Source organism: Melozone crissalis, unplaced genomic scaffold (genome assembly GCF_028551555.1).
Source record: "Melozone crissalis strain CALT ecotype California unplaced genomic scaffold, PUWL_Pcris_2 ptg000101l_1, whole genome shotgun sequence".
NCBI lineage: Eukaryota > Metazoa > Chordata > Aves > Passeriformes > Passerellidae > Melozone > Melozone crissalis.
Genome location: NW_026535878.1, coordinates 119,594 through 134,654, shown reverse-complemented (window position 1 = coordinate 134,654; position 15,061 = coordinate 119,594). Strand labels below are relative to the sequence as shown.

The following is a 15,061-nucleotide window of genomic DNA, read 5'->3' as shown; positions in this document are numbered from 1 at the left end:
CAGCCCAACTCACCCTGGAGACCTGGGGAAAAATCATTTAAGGAAAGGGAACTGGAGGACAAAAACCCCGCCGGGCATTTTCCCGTGTTGCCGTAAATAGCGCCAGCCCTGTCGGTGTTAATGGGACGGGCATAATTAATGCCGCGCTTTGCCGGGCTGAGCTCGGCCTAATTGCTCGGCCGGAACGATCTAATCCGGGCCAGCGGAGCCCCGCAGGCAGGGCCGCAGCATCCTGCGGGAAATTACCCCCGGAGCAGCGATTAGAGGTGTTAATAACTCGGCTTAAGGGGCCCGGCAGCCGCTCGGGCGGATTTTAACTCTCGCTGCTCGAAACGAGTGCGCGGGGTTGGAACAGAACCGGCTCAGCCAAAACCATCCCGGTTTAGGCCGGGCTGGGCCTTTTCCAGCTGGGGGATGTGGCAGAAGCGGCGGTGGGGGCTGAGGGCACCTTTGGCACCCACTCGAGTCTTCTCCAGACTGTGGAGAGCCGGGCAAAGGAGGTTGGGATATTTCCAGGTGGGTTTTTCCAGGTTAGGGATGTTTCCAGGTGGGTTTTTCCAGGTTGGGATATTTCCAAGTGGGTTTTTTCAGGTTGGGATGTTTCCAGGTGGGTTTTTCCAGGTTGGGATATTTCTAGGTGGGATTTTTCAGGTTTGGATATTTCCAGGTGGGTTTTTTGGGTTGGGATATTTCCAGGTGGGTTTTTTCAGGTTAGGGATGTTTCCAGGTGGGTTTTTCCAGATTGGGATATTTCCAAGTGGGTTTTTTCAGGTTGGGATATTTCCAGGTGGGTTTTTCAGGTTGGGGTATTTCCAGGTGGGTTTTTTCAGGTTAGGGATATTTCCAGGTGGGTTTTGTCAGGTTGGGATATTTCCAAGCGGGATTTCCCTCCTGTAGGAAGGGGGAGACTCTCACCAAGCATCTCAGAAGGATGTGATGCCCTGACCTCAGCAGATTCCCTCTTTTCTGGTGGTCCCATCCCTCCCTTCCGCTGCTTCCCGGCTCCTGGGCAGCTCAAGGAACGCTGGATGAGAGCAGAAATTCGCCCCTTCCCTCCACGTCCTGGCCCCAAAGAGCCACTGCCACCACCCCGGCGTTGGAGGCGGCAGAAAGAAAACCACATCTCAGCCAAAGGAGCCGGAATTTTCCCATCCCTGGAGCCCCGGAGCCGAAATTTTCCCATCTCCGGAGCCTCGAACCGGAATTTTCCCATTCCCGGAGCCCCGAACCGGAATTTTCCCATCTCCAGAGCTCCCGGTTCTGCGTCCCAGCACGGAGAGGCCGCAGAGAAGGACAAACATCCGCCCCAGGCACATCCTCTCGCTCTGGGGCTGCCGTGGGGCAGGGCAGGGATGAGGATTGGGGCTGGGAGGGATGGATAAAGGGCTGGGAGCAGGGCTGGGATGAGGATCCAGGCTGGGATGGATGGATAAAGGGCTGGGAGCTTAGGGGGAGGTGCTGGAAGGGTCGCTCAGCAGCCACTGGATCTCCTTCCCAAATATCCCTGAGGCTGAGAGGGGATTTGGGCAGCTCTGGGAATTTGGCAGCGCTGGAATTGTCAGCTCTGGGAATTCCTCAGTGTTGGAATTGTCAGCTCTGGGAATTTATCAGTGCTGGAATTGTCAGCTCTGGGGTTCCTCAGGGCTGGAATTGTCAACTCTGGGGTTCACAAGTGGTGGAATTGTCAGGTCTGGGAATTTATCAGTGCTGGAATTGTCACCTCCGGGGTTCCTGAGCACTGGAATTGTCAGCTCTGAGGTTCACCAGTGCTGGGAATTGTCAGCTCTGGGGTTCCTGAGCACTGGAATTGTCAGCTCTGGGACTCGCCAGTGCTGGGAATTGTCGCCTCCGGGGTTCCTCAGCTCTGGAAATTCCTCAGTGTTGGAATTGTCAGCTCTGGGAATTTTTTGGTGCTGGAATTGTTAGCTCTGGGGTTCCTCAGCACTGGGAATTCCTCAGCTCTGCAGCTCCGAGGGTGAGGAGCTCCTGCCACCTCCATGGTGAGATCCTGATTCACTCCAGGAGCAGCTTTCCCACTCCCAGCTGCCTGAACTGGTCAAACTGGAGGCCAGCCCTTGTTCCCCTGGCATGGGGATCTGGAACTGGGAATGTCCCCCCATCTGGGAGAGGGCCCTGTCCCTCCCTCCAGGCCAGCTGGCACAGGGGGCACCTCCAGGGGCATCTCCACACCCAGGACAGAGAAAAACCTCTGATTTTCCCTGAAAAGAGACCCTGGGATGGGAGCCACCATCCTGTGTCACACAGACCCGCAGGAACTGTCCCCTCTTTGAAGGGGAGCTGTGGCACAGCTCTGACCCTGTCCCCAAGGGGACACCCAGGGCTCCTGTCACCATCCCAGAGCATTGCAGAGCCCTTGGTTTGCCCGCAGGAGCTGGGGAGGGCATTGCACCCTTGTGGGGTGAAAGGGGCACAAATGAAGCTGTGGCTCTTGGCACAGGGGCATTTGTGGCCCAGTTCCCTAAATATAAATATCTGACCCCCCTCCTCTGCAAGACCAGCCCTCCTCTCATCCTCCTGGTGCTTTAAATTGTTTAATATCAAACTCACAAAGAGGGGCAGGGCTGACACCGGCTAAAACCATCCTTAAACACGGATTATCGCCCCCGATTTAGGAACAACACGAGCAGTCCCAGAGGTCCCTCAGCCGCACCAGCAGCAAATCCCTGCGCTGTGCGCTGCTCCTGCCATCGAATATCGCCCTAAAAGCGCCCGGAGGATCCAGATGGGATTCACAGCCCCGCTCCAGGCTCGGCTCCCGGGAATGCCGCGGGGGTTTGGAGCGGGAACAGCGAGATTTGGAGGGGAGGTGGCAGAGCTGGAAGGGAGCTGCTGTTCTTTCTCTGCTTCCCGCATCCTCCAGGCTGGTTCTGCGCCCCCAGCCCGGCCCCCCGGCCCTCAGCGGGCGGTGGCGAAGCCGATGCGGTTGTGGCGCCGGTCGAATTTGGTGTAGTAGTGACCGATGAAGGTGGCGCCCAAAATCCAGAGGGGACCGGCCGGAGGGGGGATGTCCAGCCCGGAGAAAGCCACCACGCAGACGTCCTCGCCGTACTGGGATTGCTGCGGGAAGGAGACCCGCGGGGTGATGGAGGGGACAGCGGGAGGGTCCCGGTGTCACCATGCCCCAGTTCCACACCCCCTGCTTGGTGCTCCTTGCTCGGGGATCATGGAATATCCTAACGAGGATCGTCGGGGCCGGTTCCTTCCCCTGCACATCCAGCCCCAAAAATTCCACCCTGTGTCTGGGGGTGACCTCCCTGCAGTGCTTTGGGTTTGGCAATGCCACCCAGAGGTGCAGGGATTGCTGCAGGGATGATGGAGGGGACCAGGGGACAGTCCCGGTGTCACCCCTGCTCGGCCACGGTGCTCCTTGCTCGGGGATCATGGAATTTTCTGAACGAGGGTCAATGGGATCGGCTCCTTCACTGCACATCCAGCCCCAAAAATCCCACCCTGTGCCTGGGGTGACACCCCTGCAGTGCTTTGGCTTTGGCAAAGCCCCCCAGAGGTGCTGGGATTGCTGCAGGGGTGATGGAGGGGACAGGGGGAGGGTTTTGGTGTCACCGTATCCCAGCTCCACATCCCCTGCTTGGGGCTCCTTGCTCGGGGATCATGGAATATCCTGGATGAGGATCATCGGGATCGGCTCCTTCCTCTGCAAATCCAGCCCCAAAAATCCCCAAAAACCCCACCCTGTGCCTGGGAGTGACCTCCCTGTGGTGCTTTGGGTTTGGCAATGCCACCCAGAGGTGCAGGGATTGCTACAGGGGTGATGGAGGGGACAGGGGGACAGTCCCAGTGTCACCCCCTGCTCAGCCACGGTGCTCCTTGCTCGGGATCATGGAATATCCTGAACGAGGATCATCGAGATCGGCTCCTTCCTCTGCAAATCCAGCCCCAAAAATCCCCAAAAATCCCACCCTGTGCCTGGGGTGACCTCCCTGTGGTGCTTTGGGTTTGGCAAAGCCCCCCAGAGGTGCTGGTATTGCTGCAGGGATGATGGAGGGGACAGCGGAACAGTCTCGGTGTCAGCCCCTGCTCGGCCACGGTGCTCCTTGCTCGGGGATCATGGAATATCCTGAACGAGGATCATCGAGATCGGCTCCTTCCTCTGCACATCCAGCCCCAAAAATCCCCCAAAATCCCACCCTGTGCCTGGGGGTGACACCCCTGCAGTGCTTTGGGATTGGGAAAGCCCCCAGAGGTGCTGGGATTGCTGCAGGGGTGATGGAGGGGACAGGGGGACAGTCCCGGTGTCACCCCCTGCTCGGCCACGGTGCTCCTGCCTTGGGGACCATGGAATCTTCTGAACACCGGGAAAATGTGGATTTGCCCACTGTGAACTCCTTCCTGCTGTTCCAGGATGAAAAACCTTTCCTGATATCCAAATCCCACCAAACCCCATCCCTGGCTGACCCCAAATCCCCCCCAAACCACCCAAGGACGCAGGGACAGCTCACCCCAGCTCAGGTGGGCACCTCCACCCAACAGGAGGGTTTAGGAGCAGCATTTTGGGGCTGATTTGGGCTGATTTTGGGCACTCACCCGCAGCACGTAGGCTGGGCCGCTGAGGCCATAGACCTTCCCTCCCAGGTGGAAGGAGATGTTGGGCAGCTGAGGCACCTGCTCGCAGTCCACCACGTACTGCAGGGGAGGGGACAGCGCTGGGACAGGGCCAGGCGGCCATGGGGACACGGGGACAGGGTGGCTGTCACTCACCTCTCCTTCGGCCACCTCGGTGGCCCCGATGGCTTTCATGAGCACGGACACGGGGCCGGCGGGGCCGGTGATGTAGGAGGCTCCAGTGTCCACGGCCACTGAGCAGCCTTCCCTGCAGAACAGGATCTCAGCTCCTACAGACACCCTGGAGAGGGAGAGGTGGCACTGAGTGTCCCCTGGTGACACCCAGGGTGCTCCCAGGAATGTCACATCCATCCTAAATGTCCCCTGGTGTCACCAAGAGTGCTCCCAGGAGTGTCATTTGATCCCAAGTGTCCCCTGGTGTCACCAAGGGTGCTCCTGTAAGTGTTGCTTCCATCCCAAATCTCCTGTGGTGACACCAAGGATGTTCCTGGAAGTGTCACTTCCATCCCAAATGTCCCCTGGTGACACCAAGAGTGCTCCTGGGAATGCACATCCATCCCAAATGTCCCCTGGTGACCCCAAGGGTGCTCCCAGGAGTGTCACTTCCATCCCAAATCTCCTGTGGTGACACCAAGGATGTTCCTGGAAGTGTCACTTCCATCCCAAATGTCCCCTGGTGACACCCTTGGTGCTCCTGGGAGTGTCACACCCATCCTGAGTGTTCCCTGGTGCCACCAGGAATGTCACATCCCACCCTAGCCAGGCACGTGCTGCTCCCAGCTTTTCCAGCGTGGGATCTGAGCCCCACCATTTGCAGGGCTGATTTTTTGGGATTTTTTTTTTTGGTTAAACAAAGCGGGATTGTTCCAGCTCCTCCCGCAGGACTGACGGGGCTTAAACTCTTCCAACTGCAGCTCCCGATGGAATCTCAGCCCACGGTGCCACCCCCTCTGCATTCCCAGCTGCTCCTGGCTCCTTGCTGAGGGACCTGGAGGAGCTGGAGGAGCCCACCCTGCTCCTCTCCAGATGGGGAAAAACGCCGAGGGAAAACATCCCTGAAATCCCCAAAATCCCACCCTGAACCTGCCAGTGCTGGGCTAATACTGAATTCAATGATCCCAAAGGCCTTTCCCACCTCAGATCCCGGGATTTGGGGTTCCCGGGCCGTGCCGGGCTCTCCCCGCCCTCACCCCTTCATGCGGATCTGCCAGAAGCCGCTCCTGCTGACGTTCAGGTAGTGGAAGTCGCCGGTGTAATAGGCTGGGTCGCTGCCTCCCAGGATGATTTCCCCGCCGGGCTTCAGGGGAGCGTTCCTGTGCCAAACACAGCGGGAGGGATTCCCTTTTTCCCAAAAATCTCATCCCAGCATGGAGCAATTCCCCTTTTCCCAAAAATCCCAGCCCAAAAACCCCAGCCCAGAGGGAGCGATTCCCCTTTTCCCAAAAATCCCAGTTCTGGCAAGGAGTGATTCCCTTTTTCCCAAAAATCCCAACCCTGAGGGAGCGATTCCCCTTTCCCTAAAAATCTCATCCCATCAGGAGCAATTCCCCTTTCTCCCAAAATCCCAGCCTGGAGAGAGCGATTCCCCTTTTCCCAAAAATCCCGGTTTGGGCAAGAAGTGATTCCCCTTTCCCCAAAAATCTCATCCCAGCAAGAGCGATTCCCCATTCCCCAAAAATCCCACCCAGGCAAGGAGCAATTCCCCTTTCCCCAAAAATCCCAGCCCAAAAACCCTAGCCCAGAGGGAGCGATTCCCCTTCCCCATAAATTCCACCCAGTGATTCCCCTTTCCCCAAAAATCCCAGCCCTACAGGACCAATTCCCCATTCCCCAAAAATCCCACCCAGGCAGGGATTGATTCCCCTTTCCCCAAAAACCCCACAGCCCCGAGGCTCTGCTGGCCCTGTCAGCAGCAGGGATAGTGAGGTGACACAGGCTCCAGGTGGGTGTGGTGGCCCCTGAGTGGGGGCAGAACCCGGGCAGGACATCCTGGAGCTGGCAGAGTGACCAGGGGACACCAGGGGACACCGGGGGACACAGGGGGGTGGCAGTGGGTGGCCTTGAGGGCGCTCGTGCTTTGGGTCTTCTTACTTGGAAGCGCTGCAAAGAGAGGGATCTCCGTGAGGCACCTGTGTCCCCAGGGAGCCCAGGGGACACAGGTGACATCCAGAGGCCCGGCGTATCCTCCATTCCATCCCATCCCATCCCCTCTAGGATCCTCCATCTCCCTCCATCCCATCTCCTCCAGGATCCTCCATTCCATCCCACCCCATCTCCTGCAGGATCCTCCATTCCCATTTCTTCCTCCATTCCATTCCCATTTCTTCTCCCTCCATTCCCATCTCCTCCAGGATCCTCCATTCCCTCCCATCCCAGCTTGTCCAGGATCTTCCATCTCTTTCTCATCCTCCCAGTCCAGCTTCTCCAGGATCCTCCATTCCATCCCTCCCATCATCACCAGGATCTTCCATCTCCTTCCCACCCTCCCAGTCCATCTCCTCCAGGCTTCTCAATCTCCCTCCATTTCCATTTCTTCCATGTTCCTCCATCCCATCCCATCCCATCCCATCCCATCCCATGGATCCCATCCCATCCCATCCCCATCCCCATCCCCATCCCCATCCCCACACCCATCCCATCCCATCCCATCCCATCCCATCCCCATCCCATCCCATCCCATCCCATCCCATCCCATCCCATCCCATCCCATCTCCTCCAGGATCCTCTGTTCCATCCCTCCCATCATCATCAGGATCCTCCATCTCATTCCCTCCCATCTCCTCCAGGTTCCTCCACCCCTTCCCTTCCTCCTACCCCATCCCCATCCCCATCCCCATCCCTCCAACCCACAAACCCATCCCGTGACCTCCCAACCCCAATCCCATTTTGGGGGTGCCCCTCAGCCCCACCGGCTGTAGTAGACGGAGAACACGTCCTCCTGGAGGATCTGCTGTGCCAGGATGCGGTCGAAGACGGGCGTGATGCCGTCGATGGCCTGGCTGGGGTAGCCCATGCCCAGCACGCCGTCGAACCTGGCGAAGATGAAGGGGAAGGCGGGCAGAGCCGTGGCCTCGGCGAACACCTGGACGATCGGGATGTCCGACACCTGCCAGAGGGCACGGGGGGGATTTGTGGGGTGATGGGAGGGGTGATACCCCCCAAACAACCCCATATGTGTCCTGGGTGAGCCAGCGGCTCTGGGTATGTGGATTTTGGTGATTCTGTGGGTTCCAGGTGTGTGGAACTGGGTATTCTGTGGATTCTAAGTGTGTGGATTTTGGGGATTCTGTGGGTTCCAGTGTGTGAATTTTGGGGATTTGGTGGGTTCCAGGTGTGTGGATTTTGGGGATTCTGTGGGATCCAGTGTGTGGATTTTGGGGATTTTAGGTTTGTGGAATTCAGATATTCTATGGGTTCCAGATGTGTGAAGTTTGGGGATCCTGTGGATTCCAGGTGTGTGGAATTTGGGGATTCTGTGGGTTCCAATGTACGGATTTGGGGGCTCTGTGGATCCCAGGTGTGTGGATTTTGGGGTTTCTATGGATCCCAGGTGTGTGGATTTGGGGGCTCAGTGGGTTTTGGGGATTCTACAGATTTTAGGTGTGTGGAATTGGGGTTCTGTGGATCCCAGATGTGTGGAATTAGGGATTCTGTGAGTTCCATTGTATGGATTTGGGAGCCCTGTGGGTTCCAGGTGTGTGAATTTTGGGGGTTCTGTGGATCCCAGGTGGGTGGATTTGGGGGCTCTAAGGTTTTGGGGATTCTACGGATTTTAGGTGTGTGGATTTTGGGGGCTCTGTGGGTTCCAGGGCTCACCATGACGATGTCCTGGCTGAGGACGCCTTTGACGCTGCCAGTGCCGTAGCGGATGGCGAAGCCGGTGCCGTTGGCGATGTAGGTGCGCGACTTGGACGAGTCGTAGCGGCTGTGGGACACTGGGGACAGGGAGAAGGGACATCCTAGAGGGGCACAGAGCACCTCTGTCCCCCCAAAAACCCCTGGGGGTGGGGTGAGTAATGGACCCACCCCACCTCAATGCCAGGACACCAAGAGAGAGACCCCTCATGTTAAAATCCATCAGAAACGAGACCCCATAACCCACTCTGAGCAGCTCGGGGCGTCGCTGAGGTTTTGGGGGGTCACTGAGGTTTTGTGGGGTCACTGAGGTTTGGGGGGGTCAGTGAGGTTTTGTGGGGTCACCCCCAGCCCCGGCAATGCCCCCCCTTACTCACCACAGGCGCTGTAGAGTGGGGAGCACTTGTAGGATGGCACCCACAGGTTGGCCGAGCCCGTGTCAAAAACCACCTTGAAGGTCTGCGCGGGGGTCCCGATGCTGATCTCTCCGAAATATTGGGTCTGGGGGGCACAGGGAGCACCCCATGGCTCACACCGAGCCCAGCTGGGGCTGCCGGGGGACACCGCGGTGACATCGGGCGGGGCCACACTCACATCCAGGTAGTTGGTGAGCAGGGTGGGAGCTGTCCCGTTGCGGGGACCGTCCCCTGCTCCGCGCGCGGCCCGGCGCAGCTCCGGGAACACGTCCCGCACCTTCACGCCCATCTCCTGCAGCGTCTGGCGGATGGAGGGCATCCTCCGCAGGGCGATCCTGGGGGGCAGGATCGGGGGGATATCGGGGGCAGAGCTGGGGGGCACCGGGGGATCGCCCTCAATCCCCCCGGCTGCTTCCAGCTCCAGCCCGGTGGCTCCAGATGGCAGCAGCTCCCCACGGTTCCCACCACAGGCTGGGGTGCCCCAGGTGGGTTGGGGACACCCCCAGACCCCGATCCCGACCCCAAACTCGGTTATTTGGGATTCAGAGTGCTCCTAAATCGTTTAAGTTAGGAAAGACCTTCAGCCCCATCTCCTGCAGCATCTGGTGGATGGAGGGCATCCTCCGCAGGGCGATCCTGGGGGGCAGCGCAGAGCTGGGGGGCACCGGGGAATCCCTCCAGAGCTGGGGGGCACCGGAGGATCCCCCCCATCTCCCCCGGCAGCTTCCAGCTCCAGCCCGGTGGCTCCAGATGGCAGCAGCTCCTCGGTGCATCCCACTCCCACCGCAGGGTGGGGACACCCAGGTGCGTTGGGGACCCCAGGTGGGTTGGGGACACCCCCAGACCCCGATCCCGACCCCAAACTCGGTTATTTGGGATTCAGGGTGCTCCTAAATCGTTTAAGTTAGGAAAGACCTTCACCCCCACCTCCCGCAGCATCAGGGAGATTCTGGGGGGCAGCACAGAGCTGGGGGGCACCGGGGGATCCCCCCAATCCCCCCGGCAGCTTCCAGCGGCATTCCCGACCTCGGGAGCTCCAGCCTGGTGGCTCTAGATGGCAGCAGCTCCTCGGTGCATCCTGCTCCCACCTCAGGGTGGGGACCCCCAGGTGGGTTGGGGACAACCCCAGACCCCTAAGCTGGACCCAGACTCGGTTATTTGGGATTCAGAGTGCTCCTAAATTAAGCTAGGACAGACCCCCGCGCTCATGGAGTCCCCACCGGTGCTCGAGGAAGAGGAGTGAGGAAGAGCAGAAGAGGAGGAGGAGGAGGGAGGGGATGAAGCAGCAAAGCCCCTCACCCTCCTGAGCAGAGCCCGGGAATAAAAGCGGGGACAGCCCCGAGAGGGTCACACGAGCTCCGGGTACCTCTGCAAAGCCTGCGCTGGCGAGGGGACAAAAGTGGCGCCCCAGGTGACGGCCAGGAGCAGCAGGCAGCGCCGCAGCCTCCTGCTGGGTGGCACTGCCATCGTGTCCCCGCTGTCCCCTCCCCGCCGCCGGCTCCGTCCCGTCCCTTTCCCGGAGGGGAGGAAGAAGCTTTTATAGCCCGGGATCCTCCATCCCTGCGGGATCCTCCTCCCCTGGCAGGGGCAGGGCTGGGAGTGGCAGGGAGGGCACCGGGAATCGCATGGAGGGCACTGGGAATGGCATGGATAGAACTGGGCAAACTGGGAATGGCATGGATGGCACTAGGAATGGCATGGATGGCACTGGGCAAGCTGGGAATGCCATGGATGGCACCGGGAATGGCATGGATGGCACTGGGCAGACTGGGAATGGATGGAGGGCACCGGTAACGGCATGGATAGAACTGGGCAAACTGGGAATGGCATGGATGGCACTGGGCAAACTGGGAATGGATGGAGGGCACTGGGAATGGCATGGATAGAACTTGGCAAACTGGAAATGGCATGGATGGCACTAGGAATGGCATGGATGGCACTGGGCAAACTGGGAATGCCATGGATGGCACCGGGAATGGCATGGAGGGCACCGGGAATGGCATGGATGGCACTGGGCAGACTAGGAATGGCATGGATCAAACTGGGCAGACTGGAAATGGGTGGAGGGCACTGGGAATGGCATGGATAGAACTTGGCAAACTGGAAATGGCATAGATGGCACTGGGCAGACTAGGAATGCCATGGATAATGCCCATGCGACTGAGAATGGCATGGAGGGCACCGGGAATGGCATGGATAGAACTGGGCAGACTGGGAATGGCATGCAGGGCACTGGGCAAACTGGGAATGACATGGATGGCACTGGGCAGGGTGGGAATGCCATGGAGAGCACCGGGCAGGCTGGGAATGGCATGGACAATGCCCATCAGACTGGGAATGCCATGGACAGCACCGGGCAGGCTGGGAATGCCATGGAGAACACCGGGCAGGGGGCTGGACAGTCCCCATGGAGGGTGGCAGGGCCAGGATGCCCCCTGTGCCCCGCAGGAACGTGCCAATGGGACCCGTGGGTGTTTCAGAGATGGATCCCACATTCCATGGGGTTCATTGCTCCCGAATTCCTCCACTCTCCAGCACAGCACGTGAAGGGCACCAATCCCTGCTGGTGCCACCTGGGAGAGCCGACGGGGGGTGCTGGGTGGTGGCACAGGTCTGGGTGACATCTTGGGCAAGGAGGCCTGAAGCTCAGAGCAGAGAACGGCCAAACTCACCCCAGCTGCTCCTTACGGGGTCAGATCCTGGTGTTTGGGATGGGAGACGCTGCTCAAAACCCTCAGGAGCTTCCAGCTGCACCCCTGGCACCCCTCCAGGCTGCTGTGTCCCCCTGGCAGTGCCCAGCCCAGGGTAGAGGGTGCTGCATCAGCCCTGCATCTCCCAGGGTCTCCCAGCCTCAGGAATCTCAGTGGGAAATGACCCCAAAGTCAATAAAAAATGTTCATGGGTGAACCCTGAGGACCCCAAATCATCAGGGATCCCACAGATGTGGCTGCCCTGGACCAGAAGGGGTTGGAAATTCTGATGCCCATAATTGGGGACCCCTTTTCCTTTGAAACCCCAAATCCTCAGGGATCCCACAGATGTGGCTGCCCTGCATCAGAAGGGGCTGGAAATTCAGATCCTCACAAATGGGGACCCCTTTTCCTTTTGAAGCCCCAAATCCTCAGGGATTTTGAAGCCCCAAATCCTCCGGGATCCCACAGATGTGGCTGGCCTGCATCAGAAGGGGCTGGAAATTCAGATCCCCATAATTGAGGACCCCTTTTCCTTTGAAACCCCAAATCCTCAGGGATCCCACAGATGTGGCCATGTCCAGAATACCCCAAAATCCTCAAGGATCCCGCAGATGTGTCCATGTCCAGAATACCCCAAATCATCAGGGATCCCACAGATGTGGCTGCCCTGCATCAGAAGGGGCTCGAAATTCGGATCCTCATGAATGGGGACCCCTTTTCCTTTGAAACCCCAAATCCTCAGGGATCCCACAGATGTGGCTTCCCTGGATCAGAAGGGGCTGGAAATTCCGATCCCCATAACTGGGGACCCCTTTTCCTTTTGTTCTTGGAAGATCCCTGAGGACACATTTCCCCCCAGCCCAACCCCACAATCACCCTCCTGTTTCTGGGATTTGCTCAGAGCCCTGCTGCCACCCCAATCCAAGGCACACCCCACAAACTCCAAACAACATTCCCCCAAAAACTGGACATTCACCGCCTCATTCCCTGTGGGATTTTGGCTGCCAGGGCTCTGCTGACCCCGGCAACCCCCAGGGCTCAGCCCCACGGGGCTCTGCCCCCATCCCTGACGTCTTTTCCCACGCAGGACCCGTGTCCCTGCGTCACTGCCCGGAGCCTCGTGGCCGGGCAGGTTGGGGGGAGGGAGCGGGGTCAGGAGCTGAGAGGGGCTGGCAGGGAGCCCACGGCTGTAAATCCCTGCCCGGGCATCCCACGGGCTCTGCCAAGCTCCGTTCCCCACAGGAAAAGCCTCGGGTGCAGCAGGACTTCAAAGAAAATGGGGTCCCCATTTGTGGGGTTCTGAATTTCCAGCCCCTTCTGATGCAGGGCAGCCACATCTGTGGGATCCCGGAGGATTTGGGGCTTCAAAATCCCTGAGGATTTGGGGCTTCAAAAAGAGAAGGGGTCCCCATTTGTGAGGATCTGAATTTCCAGCCCCTTCTGATCCAGGGCAGCCAAATCTGTGGGATGCCTGAGGATTTTGGGCCATTCTGGGCATGGCCACATCTATGGGATCCTGAGGATTTTGGGCCATTCTGGGCATGGCCACATCTGTGGGATCCTTGAGGATTTTGGGGTATTCTGGGCATGGCCACATCTGTGGGATCCCTGAGGATTTGGGGTATTCTGGGCATGGCCACATCTGTGGGATCCTTGAGGATTTTGGGGTATTCTGGGCATGGCCACATCTGTGGGATCCCTGAGGATTTTGGGGTATTCTGGGCATGGCCACATCTGTGGGATCCCTGAGGATTTTGGGGTATTCTGGGCATGGCCACATCTGTGGGATCCTTGAGGATTTTGGGGTATTCTGGGCATGGCTTTGTCCCTCTCCTGTGGGGATCCAGGGTGGGATCAGCTGGGATGGGGGAACCAGAGAGGCACAACCCTTCCCTGCCACTGGGGTCACCCCAAAACCCCCTTGGGATGGGAAATGGGGGGAAAACGGGGAAAATGACGTCCCCAAATCCATCAGAGAGCCAAGGGCTGCTGCTCTGGGGTGGCCACTGGAGTGGCTGTCCCAGCTCCAGGGCTCTGAGGTGTCCCCAGCATGGGACACTTTCCCCCCAAGGAATTTCCCAGTCCCCCTCTGGTGTGATGGAAAAGGTTTAAAAAACCTGGAAAAGTGTTTTTGGGGGTGTCAGAGGGACAGGGACAAGGCAGGGAAGGGGACAGTGACATCAGGCAGCTCTGGGACAGTGCTGGGTTCACTCCCAGCCCTTCAGATCCACAGGGAAGGTCCTGAATTCTTCCCATGCAGCCCCAAAACGTCCCTTAAGTGGAATTTTCAAGCACAGGAGGTTCCAGGGTTTCAGGGAAAGGCAGGAATCCCTCACTGGATCCACGTGGGGAACCTTGCTCCAAAACCCTGGGGTTTTATCCAATTATGGATCCCACCAGGAGCAGCTACTCTGGAAATAGCGGGGAATTTTCCAGTTATTTTCCTGCCTGTTTTTCAGAGAGAATGGAAGGAAAACATTTCCCAGAGAGGAACAATCGCCTTCCCCACGGATAAATTCCTTCTTCTCTCCTGCCAGGCTGTGTGGGTGCTTTCCTTAAAATAAAATCCAAATTTTTTCAACTCTTTCCACTCCAAACAAAATCATTGAGAAGTTTGGCCAAACAGCTTTGATTTCCTGAGGGATTTTTTTTTGCAGCAGCACAGAAAAAAGGAGGTGAATTTCTGCTCTATCCCTCATATTTTCCACACTTTTCTAATCCAGGATTTTGCTGCTGGTGAAAGCACAGGAGGCTCGTGAGGATCCTCATTCCGGGTGACCAAAAAGCTCCAGGGTAAAAACAACTTTTGGGAAGGGCTTAGGGGAGGCTCTGGATGGCACCAGCACCGGGGGAATTCGGGGATTGACGTCAGGGCAAACCCGGAGCTGGTGCTTGAAACCAAAACCCTGCCAGGGAGAGGATTTACAGAGCTGGAGGGGGAAAAAAATTCCTGGGAAAATCCTTCTGGAGAGGAGCTCTGGGGAGGGAGCTCCCAGCCCTTCCCAGCCTGGAAAAGCTGAGGGGGATGGGGACACCCCCAAAATGGGGTCAGGGTTTGGGGGACACGGGTATGGTGGGGATGGGTTTGTGGGTTGGAGAGATGGGGATGAGGATGAGGGTGGGGTGGGAGAAAGGGAAGAGGTGGAGGATCCTGGAGGAGATGGGGAGGGATGGAAGGAAGGGAAGATCCTGGAGAAGCAGGACTGGGAGGGTGGGAAGGGATGGAGGATCCTGGACAGGCTGGGATGGGAAGGAATGGAGGATCCTGAAGGAGATGGGGAGGGATGGAATGGAGGATCCCAGACGAGATAGGGAGGGATGGAATGGAGGATCCTGGGGAAGATGGGGAAGGATGGAATGGAGAAAGTGTCTGGGTGGGGTTTGGAGGAACCTGGGGTAAGGGAAGGTATCCCATGGCAGGGAATGGGATGGGATGGGATGGGATGGGATGGGATGGGGTGGGCGTGAAGATCCCTAAAACCCCAAATCATTCCA

At 58.3% G+C, this 15,061-nt stretch overlaps 1 protein-coding gene across 1 annotated transcript; it reads right to left on the bottom strand.

The window, feature by feature from the left end:
- Window positions 1-2,835: 2,835 nt before the first annotated feature.
- REN (renin) lies at window positions 2,836-10,443 on the bottom strand. Its single transcript, XM_054291638.1, has 10 exons — window positions 10,240-10,443; window positions 9,052-9,208; window positions 8,835-8,958; window positions 8,419-8,537; window positions 7,512-7,708; window positions 6,694-6,702; window positions 5,793-5,915; window positions 4,738-4,882; window positions 4,564-4,662; window positions 2,836-3,078 (listed from the first exon to the last, which is right to left on the bottom strand). Exons 1-10 carry the CDS (start codon window positions 10,338-10,340, stop codon window positions 2,917-2,919), a joined length of 1,236 nt encoding a protein of 411 aa, XP_054147613.1. The 5' UTR covers window positions 10,341-10,443; the 3' UTR covers window positions 2,836-2,916.
- Window positions 10,444-15,061: the final 4,618 nt, after the last annotated feature.

What these genes read in the sequence shown, in the direction of transcription:
- REN (XM_054291638.1), bottom strand. Translation starts at nt 10,340, where the DNA reads ATGGCAGTGCCACCCAGCAGGAGGCTGCGGCGCTGCCTGCTGCTCCTG. An exon ending in CCAGCGCAGGCTTTGCAGAG is followed by an intron (nt 9,209 to 10,239) that starts GTACCCGGAGCT and finishes CCTGCCCCCCAG; the next exon opens with GATCGCCCTGCGGAGGATGC. An exon ending in TCAGCCAGGACATCGTCATG is followed by an intron (nt 7,709 to 8,418) that starts GTGAGCCCTGGA and finishes GCCCTCTGGCAG; the next exon opens with GTGTCGGACATCCCGATCGT.